Genomic DNA, 20592 nt, shown 5'->3' with positions numbered 1-20592 from the left:
ATGTCTGTGTAGCCAAACGCGTTATCTCATTATATTCTGTTATCTTCACCACTTTTGTAAGTAAGTATTGACGTAGCTGTAATTACCTAAAAAAAATCTCTGTTTTCAATATTAAATTTCTGTTGTAAATTTTGGAAACTCGGCATGGCATTCTTATTTAATAATTTACAGTATGCAGTTATACCTTTATAAGACCAGTTTTTAAATGTTGAGTCCATTTGGTCAGGTATGAACTCTGAGTCGAATGCAGCCCATCTTAAAACTCTTATCTGATCCCACATTTTTAATTTTTTCACCACCCCGAACCAAATCGATAATGTAAAAGAAACCAGCGGACTTAAATCTTTTTGACATGCCTCCGCCAATTTATAATCGCCAATCAAAGCTTGTATTGGAATATCTCCGTTTTTCCTTTCTATTTCTTTCCATCTAGCCTCATTTGTGTCATCACACCACAGTATAACTGCCCTAAGTTGGGCCGCAAGATAATAGTCGTGTAGGCTAGGAAGAGAAAGTCCTCCGTTTTCTTTTTTGATCTTCAGTGTACAGTATTTAACTCTAGGTCTGTGACCTTTCCAAATAAATCTGGATATTTGTTTATCCCACTCATGAAACTGCGATTGAGGAATTTTAACAGGTAATGACATAAATAAATATAATAACCTGGGCAGTATCGAGATCTTTATCACCTCTGTTCTTGCTCTAAGATCTAATATATATGTTGTCCATTGTGTGAGGTCTTCCTTAATCTTCCTATTTACATCGTCATAGTTTTTCCTATATAAATCTCCTAAATTGTGAGTAAGCCATACACCCAAGTATCTAATTGCTTTCTTAGACCAGTCTACTGTGATTCTATTTTTATTCGCTTTTGAAGGTGTATAGTTAAGTCATAATTTGGGTTTTACCTATATTTAGTTTATATCCTGAGTAACTACTAAATGTGTCTAATAGGTCTAAGAGGGCCCGAATGGATTGTTCTGGATTCGAGAGGTATAAAAGAACATCATCTGCATATAGTGCTATTTTGTGTTCTCTTGAATTTATTTCTAAGCCTTGAATATTGCTATTTCCTCTTATAGCCTGGGCTAGTGGCTCTATATATAAAGCAAATAAAGTAGGAGATAATGGGCAGCCCTGACGAGTGGATCTCTCCAGCTTTATTCAGTCTGTTAAACGTCCATTTATCTTTATTCTTGCTGTGGGTGCTGTGTATAATGTTTTGATGCTATTCATTGGGCTTTCAGAAAAACCGAAACGTTTCAGAACTAAGAATAAATATTCCCAGCTAACACAGTCAAAGGCTTTTTCAGCATCTAAACTAACCAGTACTGCTTTCTCTTTTTTTGCCTGAATGTGGTGAATTATATGTAGAGAGCGTCTTATGTTATCCTGAGTTTGTCGACCAGTAACAAATCCGGTCTGATCTTCAATCAATTCCGAAATAAATAAATTCAGTCTGTTGGATATTATTAGTGCATATAATTTATAATCTTGATTTAAAATTGATATTGGTCTATAGGAGCTGCACAGTGTTTTGTCCTTGCCTTCCTTAGGTATAACTGTGATAATCGCCTCTGACCATGAAGGTGGTATAGTCATTTTCTTTAGTGTCCAGTTCAGTGATTGTAATAATACCGGTAATAATTCTTCTTCAAACATTTTATACCACTCGGCTGGCAGGCCATCTGTACCTGGTGTTTTATTATTTTTTAGTTTTCTCAACATCATTTTCAGCTCCTTCTTGTCAATTGGTTTAATTAAACTTTCATTCTGCTTTTCTCCAATTGATGGTAAGTCTAATGAATTTAGAAATGTTTTAACCTCTTCTAAATTTCTTTGTTCGGGCTGTGTATATAAAATTTTGTAATAAGTTTGAAATGCTTTATCTATTCCTTCAAGGTTGTTTTCTAATTTCCCTGTGCTGGGATCTACTATTGTGTGTATTGACTGTTGCATTTGTTTTTTGCGGATTTTCCTAGCCAGTAATTTTGTTGCCTTTGGTCCTGTTTCGTAGTATGTTTGTTTTCAAGAATTTATATTTCTTTTCCTCCTCTTCTTTATGGATATCTGAAATTTTTGTCTTTATCTGTCGAATTAAATCAAGGGTCTGAGTAGATTGATTCCTAATATGTTCACTTTCCAAATTTTTTTAATGTGTTTTCCAAATCATTAAGTTGTTTTTCTTTTGCCCTCTTAATAGCTGTACTCAATGATATAAATTTCCCTCTTATAACAGCTTTTAAAGTGTCCCATAAAATATTAGGGTTAACTTGTTCGTTGTCATTTAGCTGTAAAATTTTTTTTATTTCTGCTTTGACCTCTTTTATAACTTTTTTTATTATTTAATAAGCTTGTGTTTAATCTCCATATTGTCTTTTTAGGTCTATTGTCAAGATGAAGCTTTAAATAAATTGGTGAATGATCTGATATATCCCTGGTACCTATATCGCAGCTTTCTATTCTATGTCTATCATTCCTGAATACCAAGAAGAGATCTATCCTTGAGTATACTGCATGAGGGGGGGAAAAGTACGTAAAATCTTTTTCAAATGGATGTATCTCCCGCCGTACATCCAGTAAATGTAAATCGTCCAAGCCCTTCTTTAACAGCTTACCCTGTGGTGTGACTGTCCTCTTATTGTTGGTTGTATCATTTGCATTCAATATTGTGTTAAAGTCACCTGCGCATATTAATATACCTTGTGACTCAGAGGATATTATTTCTAGGATTTTACCCAGGAAGTGCCGATCATAGTGTGGTGGAAAATAAACGGAGAGTAGTCAGTTTATCCTCTATTTTTCCCTGCACCATTATATACCTGCCTTCGCTGTCCCGTTTTTGTTTAATAAATTCGAAATGCAGAGAATTATGTATTAAAACCGCTACCCCTCTTTTGCTCCCTGATTTATAAGAACTGTAGTAAGTGTTTCTAAATCCATATTTTTTTAATTTCTCGTGTTCTGTTTGAGACAAATGAGTTTCCTGGAGGAACATAATTTGAATTTTCTCCTTTTTTATTTTGGACATTACTCTACTCCTCTTAATAGGGTTGTTCATACCATTAATGTTCCATGAAGCTGCTCTAAAATTATTATTAGTCATACCCGTACACCTGTTTACTTACGCCGACTACACAATAAGAACAAAAACCATTTGAACGTGGAACAAGTAAAAGTAAAAAAAACAAAAATAAGAATGAAATAAAGACTTCCAACCTTAGGGCCTCGTTCTGCCCTATCCACCCAGTACGTCCTATCCAGTCTTGTAGGAGAGATAATCCCATCCATGATAGGGTCTCCTTTTCCACTTGAAACAGTGTTCCTTCTCCTTTAAGCATAGCAAACAGTTATTTATTTATCCTGATCATCACTAAAAACTTTAGTTGACAGGGGGTCAACGAGACATAGTCTTCTAGTTATAAATATTCAGATGACATTAAGTAGGTCTCATTGTTAAACAGATTATACTTGCTGTCGTTGGAATTCACGGAGTTTCTCGCGGGCGCGATCAATGTGTGAACAGCTCACTTTGTTCCAGTGTGTGTCTCTGGAAAGTCGAGGCCCATCCTCATCTCTCGGGCTTGGCACTTGTACGGAATATCCCCTTTTCTTCATGTCCTCAGCCGCCTCCGTCGCATCCTTGTACAAACATGGACCTTCTTCCCAGTGGATCCTCATCTTAGCCGGGTACGGTGTTTGAAAACGAATCTTTGCCTCTTTGAGGATCTTCTTGATGTGCTTATATTCTTTAAGCTTGTTGTTTACTTCTGTCGGCAGGTCATGTGCAAATGCAATCCTGTTGCCCTCAAAGGTTATCTTTTTTTCCCATGCCGCTTTTAATATCTTCTCTTTCATGCCGTAGGTGAAAAAATTGACCAAGATAGATCTTGTTACCGTATTATCCCGGGGTTTCGGACCTAATGACCGGTGTGCTCTCTGTATCTGTAGATCCAGGTCTTCCTTCAGGGAGAGTTGTTCTTTTAGGAATGCTGTCATGAACGTTAACATAGCGCTCCCTTCGGCCCCTTCTTTAACACCGTAAATGCGGATATTGTTGCGGCGCGATCTCCCTTCTAAGTCGGTAACTTTGTCCTGAAGTGTTTTTTGCTGTTTAAGACAATCGAGCAGTGTGTCCCTCAGATCCATGTTCACTGTCTCGAGATCGTCCACACGTTGTTCCAACTCTGTTAGCCTTGAGCTCTGGTTGCGAATATCCGCGCTCACCTCTTCCAGCTTCTGATTCACTTCAGCCTTGAAGTTACTCAAATCTTGTTTGATATCCCTCTTCATTACGTTAATGTCATTTTGCATTTCTTTTATATTACCGCATAAATTCTGTAAGGCTTTAGCAGTAGTTGGCTCGCTTCCTTCGTCTGGCTCTACGGCCTGCGTCATGCTTATCTGGTCCTCAGCGTTTGAAGAATTAATCTTCTCTTGGCTGTCATTTTTTGGACCCCCTTGTCTCTTCTTTGATCTAACTCCACGCATAATATGTCATTATAAACATGTACAAAGTCAATTTATCGAGTTTTGTGGAGTTTTTCTAACATCTGATCAGGACCGTCGAGGTTCTAGAACGCCATCTTGAAGCGCTCACCCGGAAGTCCTTGCCAGTTTTAACTTTTCCCACTTCCCATGGCAAGGGTGAACCAGAACACAAAAGCTCATTTCACACATTCGGCATATGCTCACCTTTTGTGCTGCGATAGATTCCAGCCCCCTGTGATCCTCAACATGATGAGGATGTATTTGATGAATGGATGTCATTATGTAAATGTGTACATAGTTCTGTTTAATGTTCATAACTGCAGTATTTCGTATGAAATTTTAGATAATATATTTTTCATTTCTATAGTAGTTCTGAAGTTGATTCTCTGTGGCATTATTGGTGTAATTTTACAAAGTATGAGAAATATGTCCCTGAATTCCATAAGTTGTGTAATTTTGGCTAAATAGTTTTTTAAATGCTTTTCTTTCAGGCCCACAAGGCCCTGCTGGCCACGCAGAGCGACTACTTCCGGGTGATGTTCACAGCAGACATGAGGGAGAGGGACCAGGACAAAATCCACATGAAGGGGTTAACAGCTGCAGGGTTTGGTCATATTCTCCGGTTTATGTATTACGGGTCGTTGGAGCTCAGCATGCCCACTGTCCAAGAAATCCTTCAGGTGATGCTGAGACACATTTTGTATGTGTAACATGATGTCACTCCAATTTAGCTTGAAGATTTCAGTCTCAAGAGACAGCCCTGGTTAAGTAAGGGTCAAACAGTGAAATACCTACAATACTGTAATGAAAGAACCTCCACAGGGTCTAATTTTTAGAAACAGTGCTGAGTTGAGTTGTCTACAGTCAATAATTTGGACTTCATAATAACACACTCTGTTTCCTCCTCCTCGCACTTCCTGTCAGTGCAGGCGGCCATGTATGTCCAGCTGACAGAGGCGGTGGAATTTTGCTGTTCCTTCCTGTTGGCCAAGATCTGTCTAGAAAACTGTGCTGAGGTTATGCGCCTCCTAGAGGACTTCAGCGTGGGTGTTGAGGGTGTCCAGGAGCAACTCGACAACTTCTTGCTTGACAATTTTGTCCCACTCATGAACCGGCCTGACTTCCTGTCCTACCTCAGCCTCGAGAGACTACAGGTTTGGTTGTTGAAAAAAGTAAACCACCTTCACTGCAGACATTACACACTGCAAGGTTTTATATTTATTTATTATCAATTGATTGGGTGAAGTTTTTTTTGGGGGGGGCGGGGGGTTGAGTGGAGACCAGTGCAAACCAACAGTCTTGTCACTGAGTCAGGAGCTCAGCTGCGTGTCGAGTCAGGAGCTGCGTGTCAGAGAGTGAGCTGCAAAAAGTTTGTACCTGAGTTTTTGTGCCTCAGAGGTGGTGTTTGTAGTTGCCATCTGCCACGCCGGTGTTTGCCAACCCGGACAGTTGGAATACCACCTCAGCCGGCAACTTAGTCCCGCGACTGGACAGTGCGTCATTGAAGCCGCGCGTCACGAGTGCCACTTCCCCGAGGCCTCGTGCAGCCACCGCGGATCCATCGGAGCGGAAACACTGAGGCCGCGTGGCACCACCGCAGTGCAGATCCATCCCGGTGACCAACAACGCAGGCTGTTAACATCGGCGATTGCCAAGCAGCCCACAAGCCGACCATGGGGCCTAAGAAGGTTCTGACGGCGGAGGAAGGTGACGATATTAAAAAATCTCTGGACTTTCTATCGGAGGAAATTTCTGTTGTGAAGCAACAACAGAAATCAATCATGATCTGGTGGAGGAGGTGAAGGCATTAAGGCTCCAGAACGCTGAGAAAGACCGGTGTCTGGTGCAGCTGGAAAATAGAGTGGCTGAATTGGAGCAGTACACCAGAATTAACGACGTCATCATCACCGATCTTCACATCAAACCACGGTCCTACGCACGGGCGGTAACAGATGAGAGTGGAGGGGAGCCCAGTGAACAGGAGGTCAGCTCTGTGGAAAAACAGGTTGATGATTTCCTCCTATCTAAAGGTATAGAAATGGATTTAAATAACATTGAAGCGTGCCACCCTCTGCCCCGGAGAAATGACGGTGATAAACGAACCGTCATCATGAGATTCATCAACAGAAAACACAAAACAGCACTGTTAAAACAAGGAAGAAAACTGAAAGGGACAAACATATTCATCAGTGAACATCTCACCAAACGGAATGCCGACATCGCCAGGAAAGCACGCTTCTTAAAGAAACAGGGAAAAATCCAGCACACATGGACTTCAAACTGTAAAATATTCATTAAACTGAACGGATCACCAGAACAAGCAAAAGTTATGGCAATAAGGAACATCGAGGAGTTGGACAAATATGAACAATAGGTATGAGGACTCAAACACAACACAGCATCATGAAGGAGACTGGAGCAACCCACTCATCCACATCATCTACACCCGGAGACAAGAGAGACATAATGACTAAGGATAATGATCGGTTTATTTCTGCCCAGGAGCTCTGTCTAGATACATTTAATTATAATAACTCTGCTAACCGCCCCTTCGAATCTGAAAATGATCCTGATACCTTTTTCAGTGAGAATATTGTGAGACAGTGCAAATATTTTACAGAAGAACAATTCAAAAATTATAAAATCAATGCTGAAGATTTTTCAATTATACATTTCAACAGCAGAAGTCTTTCTTGTAATCTGTCACCGTTAATGATTGTTTGAAAACATCCAAAAAAAGTTTTTCAGTTATTGCAATTTCAGAAACATGGTTAAATGAGGATAATAAAGATCTGCTATATCTTGATGGTTATGAATTGTTCCTGGTTAACTGGCAGACGAGAAGGGGCAGAGGCGTTGCATTATATGTAAAGTCAGATTACAACTGTAAACTCTTTAACATGTCATTTACAGTGGACAACATCATGGAATGTGTTACCATAGAAATTACATCTACGAGTATAAACTCCAAAAACATAGTTGTTAGTTGTATTTACAGAGCTCCTGGGACAAATATTAACACCTTTGGAGACGTTATCTTAGGAATGTACAACAAAATCAACAGAAATAAGCATTTATTTGTCTGTGGAAATTTCAATATAGATTTTTTTTTAAACCCTCACAATCATCTACAAATCACCTCACTTATAAACACCTTGTACTGTTTAGGACTGTTTCCAACCATCATTCATCCTAGCAGAATAACTATGGACTCAACAACTCTTTGACAATATTTTAACCAATGCTATATCCAGTAATCTTGGTGGGGGACTGCTAGTCAGTGATATCAGTGATCACTTGCCAGTTTTCTCAGTCTTTGCATTGGAGGGTTGTTGTAAGCATCGAAGCAATACCAAATTCATGAGTAGATAAGTAACACCTGAAACAATTGAAAATTTAAGGGAGGATTTATGAAGTCAGAATTGGTCGGATGTTTTTGTTGATGATGTTGACAGGATGCTTTCATTTCCATTTTTTCCAGTTTGTATAATAAACACTGTCCATTTGTTGACAAAATACACAAAAATCAATACAGCAATAAACCATCGATAACTAAGGGGCTTCAGAGGGCATATAAAAAGAAAAACTTACTATATAAACAATTCATAAAACTATGAACTAAGGAAGCTGAAAGTAAGTATAAAACATATAAGAATAAGTTAATCAATATCATGAAACTCAGTAAAAAAAGATATTATAGTGAGTTACTTGTCAAAAATAGAAATAACATCAAAAACACATGGAACATATTAAATAAAAAAGAATAGAGTAACTAGAGATTATCCTTCATTTTTTCAGAGTAACAACTACATCACGATTGATAACAAGTCTATTGCTGAACACTTTAATGAATACTTCGTTAATGTGGGTAAAAGTCTTGCCAGTAAAATTGACTCATGAACTAATAACTTCTGGGTAAATAATTCATCATTTAACAAATCTGTTTCAATGTTCATTGGTGATACTCATGAAAGGGAAATACTTGATCTGGTTCATGGTTCAAAAAGTAAGAAATCGACTGATTTTAATAATTTGGATATGGCTTTATTAAAAAAAGTTATTGATTGTATAGTAAAACCGTTCAATTACATTTGCAATATGTCACTAAGTACTGGTAAATTTCCTTCTCAAATGAAAATAGCCAAAGTAATTCCTCTGTTTAAAACTGGTGACAAACACACATTTTCTAATTATAGACCTATATCACTCCTGCCACAGTTTTCCAAAATTTTGGAAAAAATATTTGCTAAAAGATTAAATGATTATTTACTGAAGCATAACATCATTTGTGAAGAACAATATGGATTCAGCAGGGCTCAGTGCTGGGTCCTTTGTTGTTTATACTCTATATAAATGATATAAGTTGGGTGTCGAGTTCACTGAGATGTGTCCTTTTTGCAGATGATACAACTGTGTTTTGTAGCGGTGAAAATCTTGAACAGCTTGTGGACATAGTGCAGAAAGAACTGGAAAAATTTAAGGTTTGGTTTGATGCTAATAAGTTGTCACTCAACCTTGGGAAAACCAATTTTATTATATTTGGAAATAAACAGGCACCCAAATGTAAAACTTTAACTATAAACAATAAGGAAATTGAGTTAGTAACAGAGAATACATTTTTAGGTGTTATAATTGATAATAAACTTAGCTGGAAACCACATATAAATTATGTCAAATCAAAATTGTCAAAAACTATAGCCATTTTGTATAAAGCCAAAGACATACTGCCACAAGAAGGGTTACTTACTTTATATCATTCTCTGATGGTACCATATATGACATATTGTGTTGAGTCATGGGGAAACACTTACAAATCAAACACCAATCCAATATTCCTTTTGCAAAAACGAGCCATACAAATCATCTGCAATAAACATTATCGTGAACAAACTCATTCTCTATTTGTGTCTTTAAATTTATTAAAATTCATAGATTTGGTCGATTACATTACAATTCAAACTTTGTTTCGAGTGAAAAACCAAGCCTTACTGAGACATGAGGGAATCCAGTTATAGTTTAAGAGGTTGTGCAATGTTTATGAAACCACCAGTAAGAACAAATGTAAAGGGTTTTTGTGTGTTTTTGGTTGGGGTGAAGAAATGGAACGAATGTTCAACAGAGGTTAGAATGAGTGGTACCTTAGTAAGATTTTAAGAAAGTACTCAAAAAGAACATCATGTCTAGGTATCATAAAGAAGAAAATATAATTTGATTTATAGGGAATGTTCAATTTATAAGTGGGACTTATTGTATATTTGAATGTGTGGGTATGTGTATGCGTATGTATGTATATGTGTGGGTATGTGTTAATGTATATGTGTATATGTATGTATGTATGTATGTAAGGTGTATATGTATATAAGTGACCGTGTATATGTATGTATATATATGTATATATTTATGTATGTAAAGTATATAGGTATATATGGCACGGCCCAAGCAGAGGGTCACCCCCAAGAGCCTGGTCTGCTTGAGGTTTCTTCCTTATAGGACGTTTTTCCTCACCACAGTTGCCTAGTGCTTGCTCTGGGGGTTGGTAAGGTTATTCCTTACTTGCATAAAGTGCCTTGAGTTGACTTTCTTGTGATCTGGTACTATATAAATATAATTATAAGTGAATAGTATATTGATGTTGTCGAAAACAAGTTGTGTAATAATAATAATAAGTACATCCAGCTCCAACAAGGTTGAATAACACGTACATTCTCGGGTTTAAGTGCAAACAGCACAACACCGTTCTCATCAGAAAGAAGACAAAAGGTACAAATGTTTAACAGTGATAACATATATATATATATAAAATCCTTAACAGATGTGTATGTCTGTGTGTTGACATGTAGTAGTGAATTTGTATTTATGTAAATATGACTAATTAGAATTGATGGACTTGTACTAGCAGGGGTGGGCGCTTATAAGCTTTGCTTCAGCCCACACTTTCGGACTCACTAGTTTTGTTTGAGTTTGTGGAATTGTTCATTTTTTCTATTTGAATATTTTGTGTGCCGAATAAAAGTATATCTCAAATATCTCTCTTTTATCACTTGAAAAGTGATCAGTTTTTCACAAATGAATGAGTCACTTTTCCTTGTTGAGTCATTGTTTATTTCACAGCAAAATCAAATCAAAAGTCTGAAAAATGAATCAGTCCTTTTGCATTTGTGTTGTTGAGCAGGGCCAGTGTAGACTGTGAAGGTAAAAGCAATCTTTTAGTGATATCATTGTTAGGCCCACCATAAGGACACAGGTTGCCTTCACTCCCTCATAACACAATAATTGCATGTATTTAAATTACTTTTTAAGCCCTGTCTTTGTTTGCTTTTTATTTATTTAAGCATCAGAAATTCTCATCTGTTGCTGCACACTGAAAAACCCAACGGCACCCTTCTTTCATAATGAAGCAACAACATGAAGCTTTTGGGATGTCCCTTCAAGGTTGACCACAGAGAGCAATTAATGCTTGCTAAAAATAATTTGGATATTAAATAAAAATAGGACAGCTCAGAAGATACATAGATTTTATTTTTGACTTTTTGGTGGACAGCTCCTTGTCTGAAGCCCCTTTGCTGTTTCCCATAGCTGAAGTTATACTAATTTGTTTGAAGTCTTATTCAGAGGACCAGAAATAAATCCATGAGAGAATGTATTTGCTTCCTTGTTTCTCCTGCTACTTTATCACATTTTCTGCAGTAATAACATGATGTAGTCATGTCATGTTGGTACCATACATTTACCAGCCAAATCACTTTCTCTTCGATTCTGTCTTTATTTAACCAGGCGTACCTGAACAGTGACGCCCTGAGTCGCTTTCCAGAAATTGAGTTGTATGAAGCTGTGCAGGCATGGCTAAGGCACGACCGGCGGCGGTGGAGACACACAGACACCATCATCCAGTCTATCCGCTTCTGCCTCATGACACCTGCTAACATCTTTGAGAAGGTGAGGCATTTACTGACTACCTTCTTCTGCACATGTGGACAGCCGGTTGTAGTTTTGCTCTGAGTGGTTGAAAGGCTTTTAATGTGAAAAATCACAGATATTTGTCTTCTGTAGAAAAAGTGCAACATGGTACATGGAATTAAAGTGAAAGCAGTATTTGTTTTTCAGAGAAACTTGGAGCTTTATTGTGACTACTTCATTAAACGCCCTCACATTCAGATATGTTCACATTGCATCCTCCAAAAATTGAGTGAGTGCAGTAAGAACTTGTACAACATTGTAGGAATGCAGTAGAAACATATAAGGACATGGTGTGGTTGAACTTTGGACATCTTAAAAATGGAAGTAGTCGGGAAGTGGTTGTGTCAGGATGTGGTAAGAACTTAATAAAGATGTAGTAATGACAGCATTGCTATAACTACAATCCATTAGGGACTTTATTGACATTTTCACTGCATTCTTTTTATGTCAGTGCAGTTCTCATTACGACTTCTTTTGTTTTTGTTTGTGCTATGGCACATCCATACCATGTTTATAGATGCCCACATGACATTACTTTGTTCTTTCGGAACTTGCATGCCTGTGGCAAATTTGCATGAAGCTATGCCACTTTCAGAGAATTTTGAATAAATACTGGATCCAATTCCTCACGGCATCACTTCTGTTTCAACTGATAATCTGTACGAGTAGAGAGCTTTCAGGGAGGACATGCAGGTGATTGGTGTGACAGAGGGAGAAGCAGAGGACATGGTGACATGGAAACGATTGATCTGCTGTGGCAACCCCTAACGGGAGAAGCTGGAAGAACAGTTTTCTACAAGCATAACTGCAAACATTTTAAATTTTTTACCCACGCTTCTCAAAGCAACTTGTGACAGAGAAAACATTCTTGGAGGTGAGCTGTGAGTGAGCTGTCCATCATGCTGATGGTCCAGTGTCTGATCAGAACCATGGACAGCTCATGAAAAGGTCAATTATAGAGTGGTTGTTGTGGATCAGGGGTGGGCAGCAAGGGCCGAGACACTGCAGGTTTTCCTTGCAACCAATCACTTCAGCAGGTGGTTTGCTGATGACCTTCTCCCCTGAACATAAACACCTGATCGTCAATGAAATCACCTGATCATTAATAAAATCACCTGCTGAGGTGATTGGTAGTAAGGAAAACCTGCAGTGTCTCGGCCCTTCATGGCACATGATTGCCCACCCCTGTAATGTGGATACAAGAAAACTTGCAGAATGAATGAAAAAGGCTGGGATTTGAACCGAGGATCTTCTGGTCTCAAGCCCAACGCCTTAACCACTAGACCATCACCTCCTCCATTACTGCCAAAGTCTTCAAATTCACAGGGAGCATTCTTGTGGCGCAGATGGCTAACCTTGACCTATTTTAAGGGGTCAAAAGGTCACATTCTGTTCCTATTTTTATGCTCATATGGCCGAGGATATCTTAGCATTGTGTTATACTTTCATTTTGACCATCTCCCTGCTGCGTTCATTGAAATTTTCAGGATGCAGTGTATTTGTCAAGGTCTTTGTCTCAGTGAGATGGGGGTGGCAGCTTATGAACTAATGCAGCAAGATGTGCATCATTTTCAGCCAACAAAATTTTGGGTGGCAGGATGGGGACTTGTGAAGTTTTTGTGTCTCTTTTGTCATGCTCTGTAAATGAGAATGATAGCTTTTGGATATGTTTATTGTTGATATTATCTCTGACCCCATTGTCCTTCCAGGTGAAAACATCAGAGTTCTACCGTTACTCCAGACAACTGAGGCAAGAGGTTGACCAGGCACTCAGCTACTTTCATGACGTCAACCAGCAGCCTCTGGTGGAGTCACACTCAAACCGCATCCGCTCCGTCCGCCCACAGACCGCCGTCTTCAGAGGAATGATTGGTCACAGCATGGTCAACAGCAAGATCCTGCTGCTGCAGCGCCCTAAGGTCTCTAGGTTTAGCCTGAATTATAGGTTCAATATTTGTAATCCTAAAGTTTAATCTGTTTCAGTAATTTGATACTTGTAACGGTTCAGTAATTTGCACTAACCCTCCAGGTGTGGTGGGAACTCGAAGGGCCTCAGGTTCCCTTGCGACCAGATTGCCTGGCTATTGTCAATAACTTTGCCTTCCTGTTGGGCGGAGAAGAGCTGGGGCCTGATGGCGAGTTCCATGCCTCCTCCAAGGTCTATCGCTACGATCCTCGGCAGAACTCCTGGCTGAGAATGGCTGACATGTCTGTGCCCAGGTTAGGGAGTTTATTGTATGTCATATTATACTGAGTAGGTAGCTCAGTGAGATAAAAGGTTGGGCTACGAGTCTGTGTAGACGTGTTTGATTCCTGGTTGTGCTACCTGTCTGTCTTTGCACAAGACACTTCATCTGCATTTTCTGCCACTCAGCTGTAAATGGGTACTGAATTTTAAGAGATTTAATATAGAGTAGGGAGGTGTTGTTCTTTCCTTTTTTCTTTTAATTCTGTTATAAAAATGTTAATGTCTACAAAGCCTGTGCGTGTGCACATCTTTGCATATGATAATTGAAAGTCCGATATGAAACATTCATGACTAACCAGTTGTGGCAGTGAGTGAATTAAAAAAAAAAAAAGTTAGGTTGTTAATGGTCTGCTTCCCCCCCCCCCCCCCTGCAGGTCAGAGTTTGCTGTGGGAGTTATTGGCAGGTTTATATACGCTGTGGCAGGCCGCACGCGAGATGAGACTTTCTATTCTACAGAACGCTACGATATAACAGAGGACCGCTGGGAGTTTGTCGATCCTTATCCTGTGAACAAGTACGGCCACGAGGGAACAGTCCTTGGCGGTAAACTGTATATCACTGGCGGTATCACATCCTCCTCTACCTCGAAACAAGTTTGTGTGTTTGATCCAGGTCGTGAAGGAGGAGGGGGTGGGAGCACAGGAGGGACAGACGCACACAGGACACGCGCCGGCCGTGGCGCGCTGCTGCCCGGCACCCACGCCAGCTGTTGGGAAAACAAGTCCAAAATGAACTACGCCCGATGTTTCCACAAAATGATCTCTCACAACGGGAAGCTGTATGTGTTTGGAGGGGTGTGCGTAATCCTGCGGGCTTCCTTCGAGTCCCAGGGCTGCCCCTCCACTGAGGTGTATGACCCGGACACAGATGAGTGGACCATCCTCGCATCCATGCCCATTGGTCGCAGCGGTCATGGGGTGGCAGTGTTGGACAGGCAGATCATGGTGCTGGGCGGCTTGTGTTACAACGGCCACTACAGTGACTCCATCCTCACATTCGACCCAGACGAAAACAAGTGGAAGGAGGATGAGTATCCCAGGATGCCTTGTAAACTGGATGGGCTGCAGGTTTGCAGTTTGCACTTCCCAGAGTATGTGCTAGAGCACGTCAGACGCTGCAGCTGAGGTCTGCTCCTACCTAGCCTCCTTTTTATAGACCCGAGAGCACTTTGTTTGCAGATGGCAGTCTCCCACTGGGAGATTTACCTTTTTACAGGAGGTTGGAGACGACTACTGATGTGCAAGCTTTTAAACTACAGACCAGCACTTGTCTAAGGTGAGGCAAAGATGGCCCAGTCTGTAGATTTGCTGTTAGCATTGGAGGCAAGTCGAGCGTGGTGTGACGTCATGTTACAGTCAGCTCAGACACTTTCAGAAATGCAGCAAAATATTTGTGAAGCGAAAATAAGGTTTAACTCTGCTGGTTAAGCTTTGTATTTTGGCTGTCAGGGTTATTGCAGAAACACACTGGAAACATAATTTAAAGCATTTACTAATAGACCTGTATTAGTTACAGCAGTATTTATTTCTTTGGCCGACGCACAACATCAGTGTCAAGATTCTGGGCCTGTGTTTATCAAAATTTTAAGATTTACGCTAAAGTGTTCTGGGCATTAAAAACAAGCGAACAAACAAAAAAACTTGCATCAGAGTTTATGGGAAACCCAAATAATGGCTCGTAAGTGTGCAGCAGCAGAGGAGTTCTTTAACTAAAGTGCGACCATAACGTTTTTCAGAGAATTAAAAAGTGAGCCACAGGGATTCCATCTTTCCTTTCCCCCCACATTGTTAAATTTTATGCTTCAAACTAATACAGCACATTTTCTTAATGCGTAATGTGACAATTAAAAACCAACAGAATGCCAAACGATTTTTCTCAAATATGACGTGTGAATGAACATTCCTGAATATATCCAGCAACACTTAAGAAAAAAAAATAAAATTATATATATATATATATATATATATATATATATATATATATATATATATTACAAGCCTATAAATCGTAATGGAGTTGCAGGAAATGGTTAAAAATCAAAGTGAAATTTAAACCCAACATGAATGAAAGCTGTTATGTTTTAAAAACACGTTTAGCACAATGAGGAAAGATGCACAGAAAGACATCACAATCAAAATGGACAATTTTGATTATTTTATTCATGCCCTTCAAAATGACCAAAAAGTGAACCGATACTTTTTGGCAGGTCAAATTGTTCTGTAACTAGGTACAGTTAGGCTTCTTTTATGAAGTAGGAATCCTTGGAACAACTCATTTTTTAACTCTGGAGCAACTGAATTTTCCAAAACACTCACTGAATGGATAGCCAGTAGAGCCTGCAACGATTAATCAATTAAATCAGTCACTGTTTTGATGATCGATTGCTTTAATTCATTTTAGTTTAAAAATAAAATGCCCAGAGTCAATGATTAGAGCTTCTCAAATGTGAATACATTGTTTTGCTTACTCGTTTCATTACTTCTCTCTGAGAATAAAGTGAATATCTTTGGTTTGTGGATAAAACAAGACATTTGCATGATGTCATCTTAGGCTTTGGGAAACAAGAATCAGTGTTTTTCTTTTTTGGTCGTTTTATGGTGCAAACAATGAATTGACACAGTAATAAAATGAATAGTTTGTTTCAGCGCTAATAGTCATCCAGAGCTCTCTTCATAAATAAATATCCAGGATCATTTGTTTTCAGGAAGCAATAAAAGTAGAGGATTTTTACATTTAAATTACACATTAAAATTTTTGTTTGTAAAAAATTGATAAATACAGGCCCTAGTCCAAATATGATATCAAAGACAGATTCTTCAGTTTTATTTATTTATTTTTAGTTTTTTTCTTTTTTATCTCTAAAGACAAATATCGTACATAGTTTTATTTAAGGTTGTTAAAAGAAAAAGTTACGTGAAGAAAATATTTACTCCGTAGTGCAGCTGATCTTGTAGCCCGTGTTCTAATACATGAAGCTAACTATAGACAGATGCTATTATAATAACAGTAAATGGAAATACACTTCTATACAGGCTTTTTATCTGTGAACATTGCATTAAAAGTTTCCGTGAAGACCCATGAGTTACTGCTTCCAGTGTGTTCCAGCTTTCAGTCTTAACCCCGTATTTTACTCGCAGGTACCCACTGTATCGTACTCATAATCGTCGAACATTCTCGTGTCTCTCTGTTCCTCTCTGCTTCTTGCTGTGAGAATGTGCACGTGTAAGTAGTTGAATGAATGAGCAATTAGTGTCATAAAAACATAGCAGTACACATTACACGCGGACTCCGCCATGGCTCCTTTTTTTAATTCAGTGATGACGAGTTAGCTGCTGGTCCAACACTGCAGGGCTCATAGATGATGATGTGGTGGAAACGTGGCTCATCCTGTCTGTGCAGCCCTGCATCTGTAATGACTAGCAGTACTGGATTTATTTTCATCTACATTCCTCTCGCTTGGTTTGTTTCACTTCTGCCTTTTGGGTGTTACTGTACAAGCACAGGTTAGCAACTGACCTTCAAGGCAGCAGTACCACAGCAATGCACTGAGACACACAACAGACATTTTAGCGGCATCTGAAATGAACAAATGACAGCGTTAACTTAAATTTAACAACTCAGAATTTCCATCTACTACATTATTTGTAATTAAGTGATGGGGTCAGTTTAAGAACATAATTGAGGCTTTTGGTTAAATTTGAAACAGTTGTTACAAAAACACATGGTTCTTTCTTTGAAGTACAGTTTGTTGCACAGTCTCATTCTATTTCTAACACTTCAAAATGTTACGAATCATAGCTTTGGTGTTTATTTTATATCTAAATTTAAAGCTTTAATTTTTCAGCTTTACAACAGTTTCCTCAAAAATAAAAATCTTTCGTATATCAAAATTGATTTCATAAATCTGTCCTAGGTGTTATTTTTCATCCAGGTTTTGTAAATAATTCCACTCGAGATCATTATAATTCACAGTATGGCCTGATGAGTGACTCAAAATAATACCAGCCAATGTGTTAGAAGATTCCTTTGATTTACTTACCAAAGATGAATATTTACCAGCATTTGGTGTGTTCATATCAGATGCTGTAAAATGTCACCTGAAGCTCTTCACTCTTGTCCTGTCACCAGAATTCTTCATAACAAATGCAAAGTTTCTCATTTTGTTGAGCTTGCACTTCTCAGCGGTCCAGTGACTTGATACTACAGCCTTCCTAGCACTGCTCAATGACCACTTTGGGACCTGTCCTCTTCTATCAAATTATTTATTTTCAAATGAGTCAACTGTGAAAAGGGCTAGCATACAAACTGAAGCAGTTCAGTCTGCCAGCCATGTATTTAAGTTAATTATGCGGTATCGCTTTCACTAAGCTATGCAGTAAGTGTTACAGTAGTAGGACTATTTATTGTGAGGAGAACTGTTGTTTGAATGAAGAGAAATGTGGCATTTCATTGTATTTTGTATTCTTGTTAGCCGTTTGACTGCCTCTGTAGAGCTGCATTCAGGAAATGAGTGGATGCTTTGAGATCACCATTTCTTCCGATGCCAAACAGCCAGTTATTTTGTTTTTGTTTTTCCTCTTTCAGTCGAGTACACTGTATAGTGGAAATTGGCAAAATTCTTATTGGGCTTTACTGATTAATGTGCACATTTTAAAGGAAAACTATGGTGGTGTTTAGAGTTTAAGTCTATTTATTGTGTCTAAAACTGTTTTCCATATATGCACATTAGATATTGCCAGAAACAATATTGATTGGTTTTTCTTTTCTTTTTTTTTTTTTAATAAAATAAACACTTTGATCAATTGATCCATTTTGGGGGAATAGAAGCACCTCAGTTGTACCACTGTCGTCTCTTTCAGTGCACAAATTTATTGTAATCTCACAGCAGTAATGCATTGTTTTTTGTTATTATTATTATTATTATTTTATTTATTATTTTTAAAGGATCAGTTTACTTTTATATGTTCTTGAAATTGCATTTGAAAATGTTTGGGGGGAAAAAATGACATTTAAATTGTGGAAATGTATTGACCTCATTGAAGATCACTGTTTATTTGTTTTCTTTGAAATATCAGTTAATAACTATGAATAGGATATAATAAATAGGCAAGTTTAAAAAAAAAAAAAAAAAGCGCCACTCAGTCATGTAAGTCACCTTAAAAATAAATACCCTGTTAGTGACGAGTTATTTTAAAGGCAAACAGGGCAACTCATGGCTGAGTGTCCACAAATTATAGTTCTGCCCTTTAGAGATTAAATTCCTATTTATTTATTTATTTTGGCTCCTTCCTTGCAAAGGGTCTTGAGTCTACAGTTTAAGTTTGGTTTTGAAGCATCAAAGTGCTGACTAAACACTTTGAAAATTCAAACATCCACTTGAATAGAATTGTGAGTCTTGAACTGAGGGTCAGCAGTGCCAATTCATGTGGAGACTACACAAAATTTGTGGGCACTTTTCCACTAAAGCTATTATGGAGGAAAATAGTGATATAATGTGCACTGAACTTTTGTTTATTCCAAGGAATCCAATGGTATCTGATTTATGGAATTGAGGTGTATGGTTCAGTTGCATACCTAAACACACTTCCAAATTTGGCCTGTTGGTGATAAAGCACTGTAGGTGCAGACGTGAAATTTGTTTAAAAAAAAAAAAAAAAAAGGTGATGTCCCAGTATGTACAAAATTTTAACACCTTTGTACCAAAGGTTATGATGTAGTCATGACACATGATGAGATGATGGAGTGTGAATCTCTAACCCCTGTCCTGGGCCTGTCAGTTGGCAGGGGATAATCGCCACATTCAGATGGGTGAGATATTAAAGGAAAAACGTGAATGCTTGACCCCAACAGTGTGAGGAACCAGATGCGTTGTTGTAGTGGGTGGGTGGGGGGTTTGGTGGTTTGGGTCCATGTTTTCCTTTTAGCAGAAAGGGTCATTTCAAATGCAAGTTTTTTCTGACTGAGTTAATTATCTTTATCCCATTATGAAACATTTCTATCCCGATGAGAGTGGTCACCAGCCACAGGACACGAGTGTGACTGTATAGATTAATCAGTTATTTGGTCCATAAAATTTCAGAAAAATGTGAAGAATGTCAATCGGTGTCTCTCAAAACCCAGGATAATGTCCTGAAATGTTTTGTCCACAACTCAAAAGTATTCAGATTGTTGATCAAGTGATGAGTGATGAAACCAGACAATATTCACACGTTTTTCACCAAAGCTTTTTACGTTTCATAAAATCTTGCCATTTTCCCTCCCAGTTTTTTTATTTTTTTTTATTACATTTGTTGCTCACAACAGTTCCAAAACTTGTTAAATATACAAAAGATTTAATTACAAGCACTAAATGATCTGAGACAGAAACCTGGGTATGATATCCAGTTTATGGGTCAGTGATGCATACTGTAATTTTTAAGATTGACCATTTCAAGCCATTTGTTGACATGTTACGATGCATGAACGGGTTTCTGTTCCAGGCTGAAACTGTGTAAAGTTTTTAGCAAATAATGGTACCACTTCCACTCCTGTCCATCTGCAGTTTATCACAACCCTCATTATTGTTCATATTCTAGAACAGATGCAGCATTTTCACTCTGTGTGATGAAAACTCATTTCCTACCGTACATTTAAATGTGCCCACTCTCCATCTTTTCCAGCTTTAATATAGTCAGCTTTCCTTTGATTTATTAAAATTGTAATGATTTAAAATAACTTTTTAACCTAACTTGAATTGTACAGGCACATGATGGACTGGCAGGTGGAGTTTGAGCATGAGCCTTTGTTCCTCCGTGTCCCTTTTTGTCAGCATTTTCACTGCATTGGTGTCTTCTCAGTGCAACTTCTCCTCATGTTGCTCTCAAAAGAATAAACGTGTAACCAATGAATTAGTTCT

General features: G+C 38.4%; 1 protein-coding gene across 2 annotated transcripts in view; it reads left to right on the top strand.

Moving 5' to 3' along the window:
• Positions 1–15101, top strand: part of klhl15 (kelch-like family member 15) — a 41663-nt gene extending 26562 nt beyond the window's left edge. For both annotated transcript variants that reach the window (XM_034168137.1, XM_034168146.1), the window contains 6 exons: positions 4983–5171; positions 5421–5645; positions 11266–11427; positions 13158–13367; positions 13478–13668; positions 14071–15101. In XM_034168137.1, coding sequence (XP_034024028.1) covers positions 4983–5171; positions 5421–5645; positions 11266–11427; positions 13158–13367; positions 13478–13668; positions 14071–14821 — 1728 coding nt within the window. In that variant the 3' untranslated portion in view covers positions 14822–15101. The remainder of the gene's footprint in view (positions 1–4982; positions 5172–5420; positions 5646–11265; positions 11428–13157; positions 13368–13477; positions 13669–14070) is intronic.
• Positions 15102–20592: the final 5491 nt, after the last annotated feature.

The sequence above is a fragment of the Thalassophryne amazonica genome, chromosome 1, assembly GCF_902500255.1.
Source record: "Thalassophryne amazonica chromosome 1, fThaAma1.1, whole genome shotgun sequence".
Taxonomy (NCBI): Eukaryota; Metazoa; Chordata; class Actinopteri; order Batrachoidiformes; family Batrachoididae; genus Thalassophryne; species Thalassophryne amazonica.
This window is presented reverse-complemented; position numbering and strand designations above follow the sequence as displayed.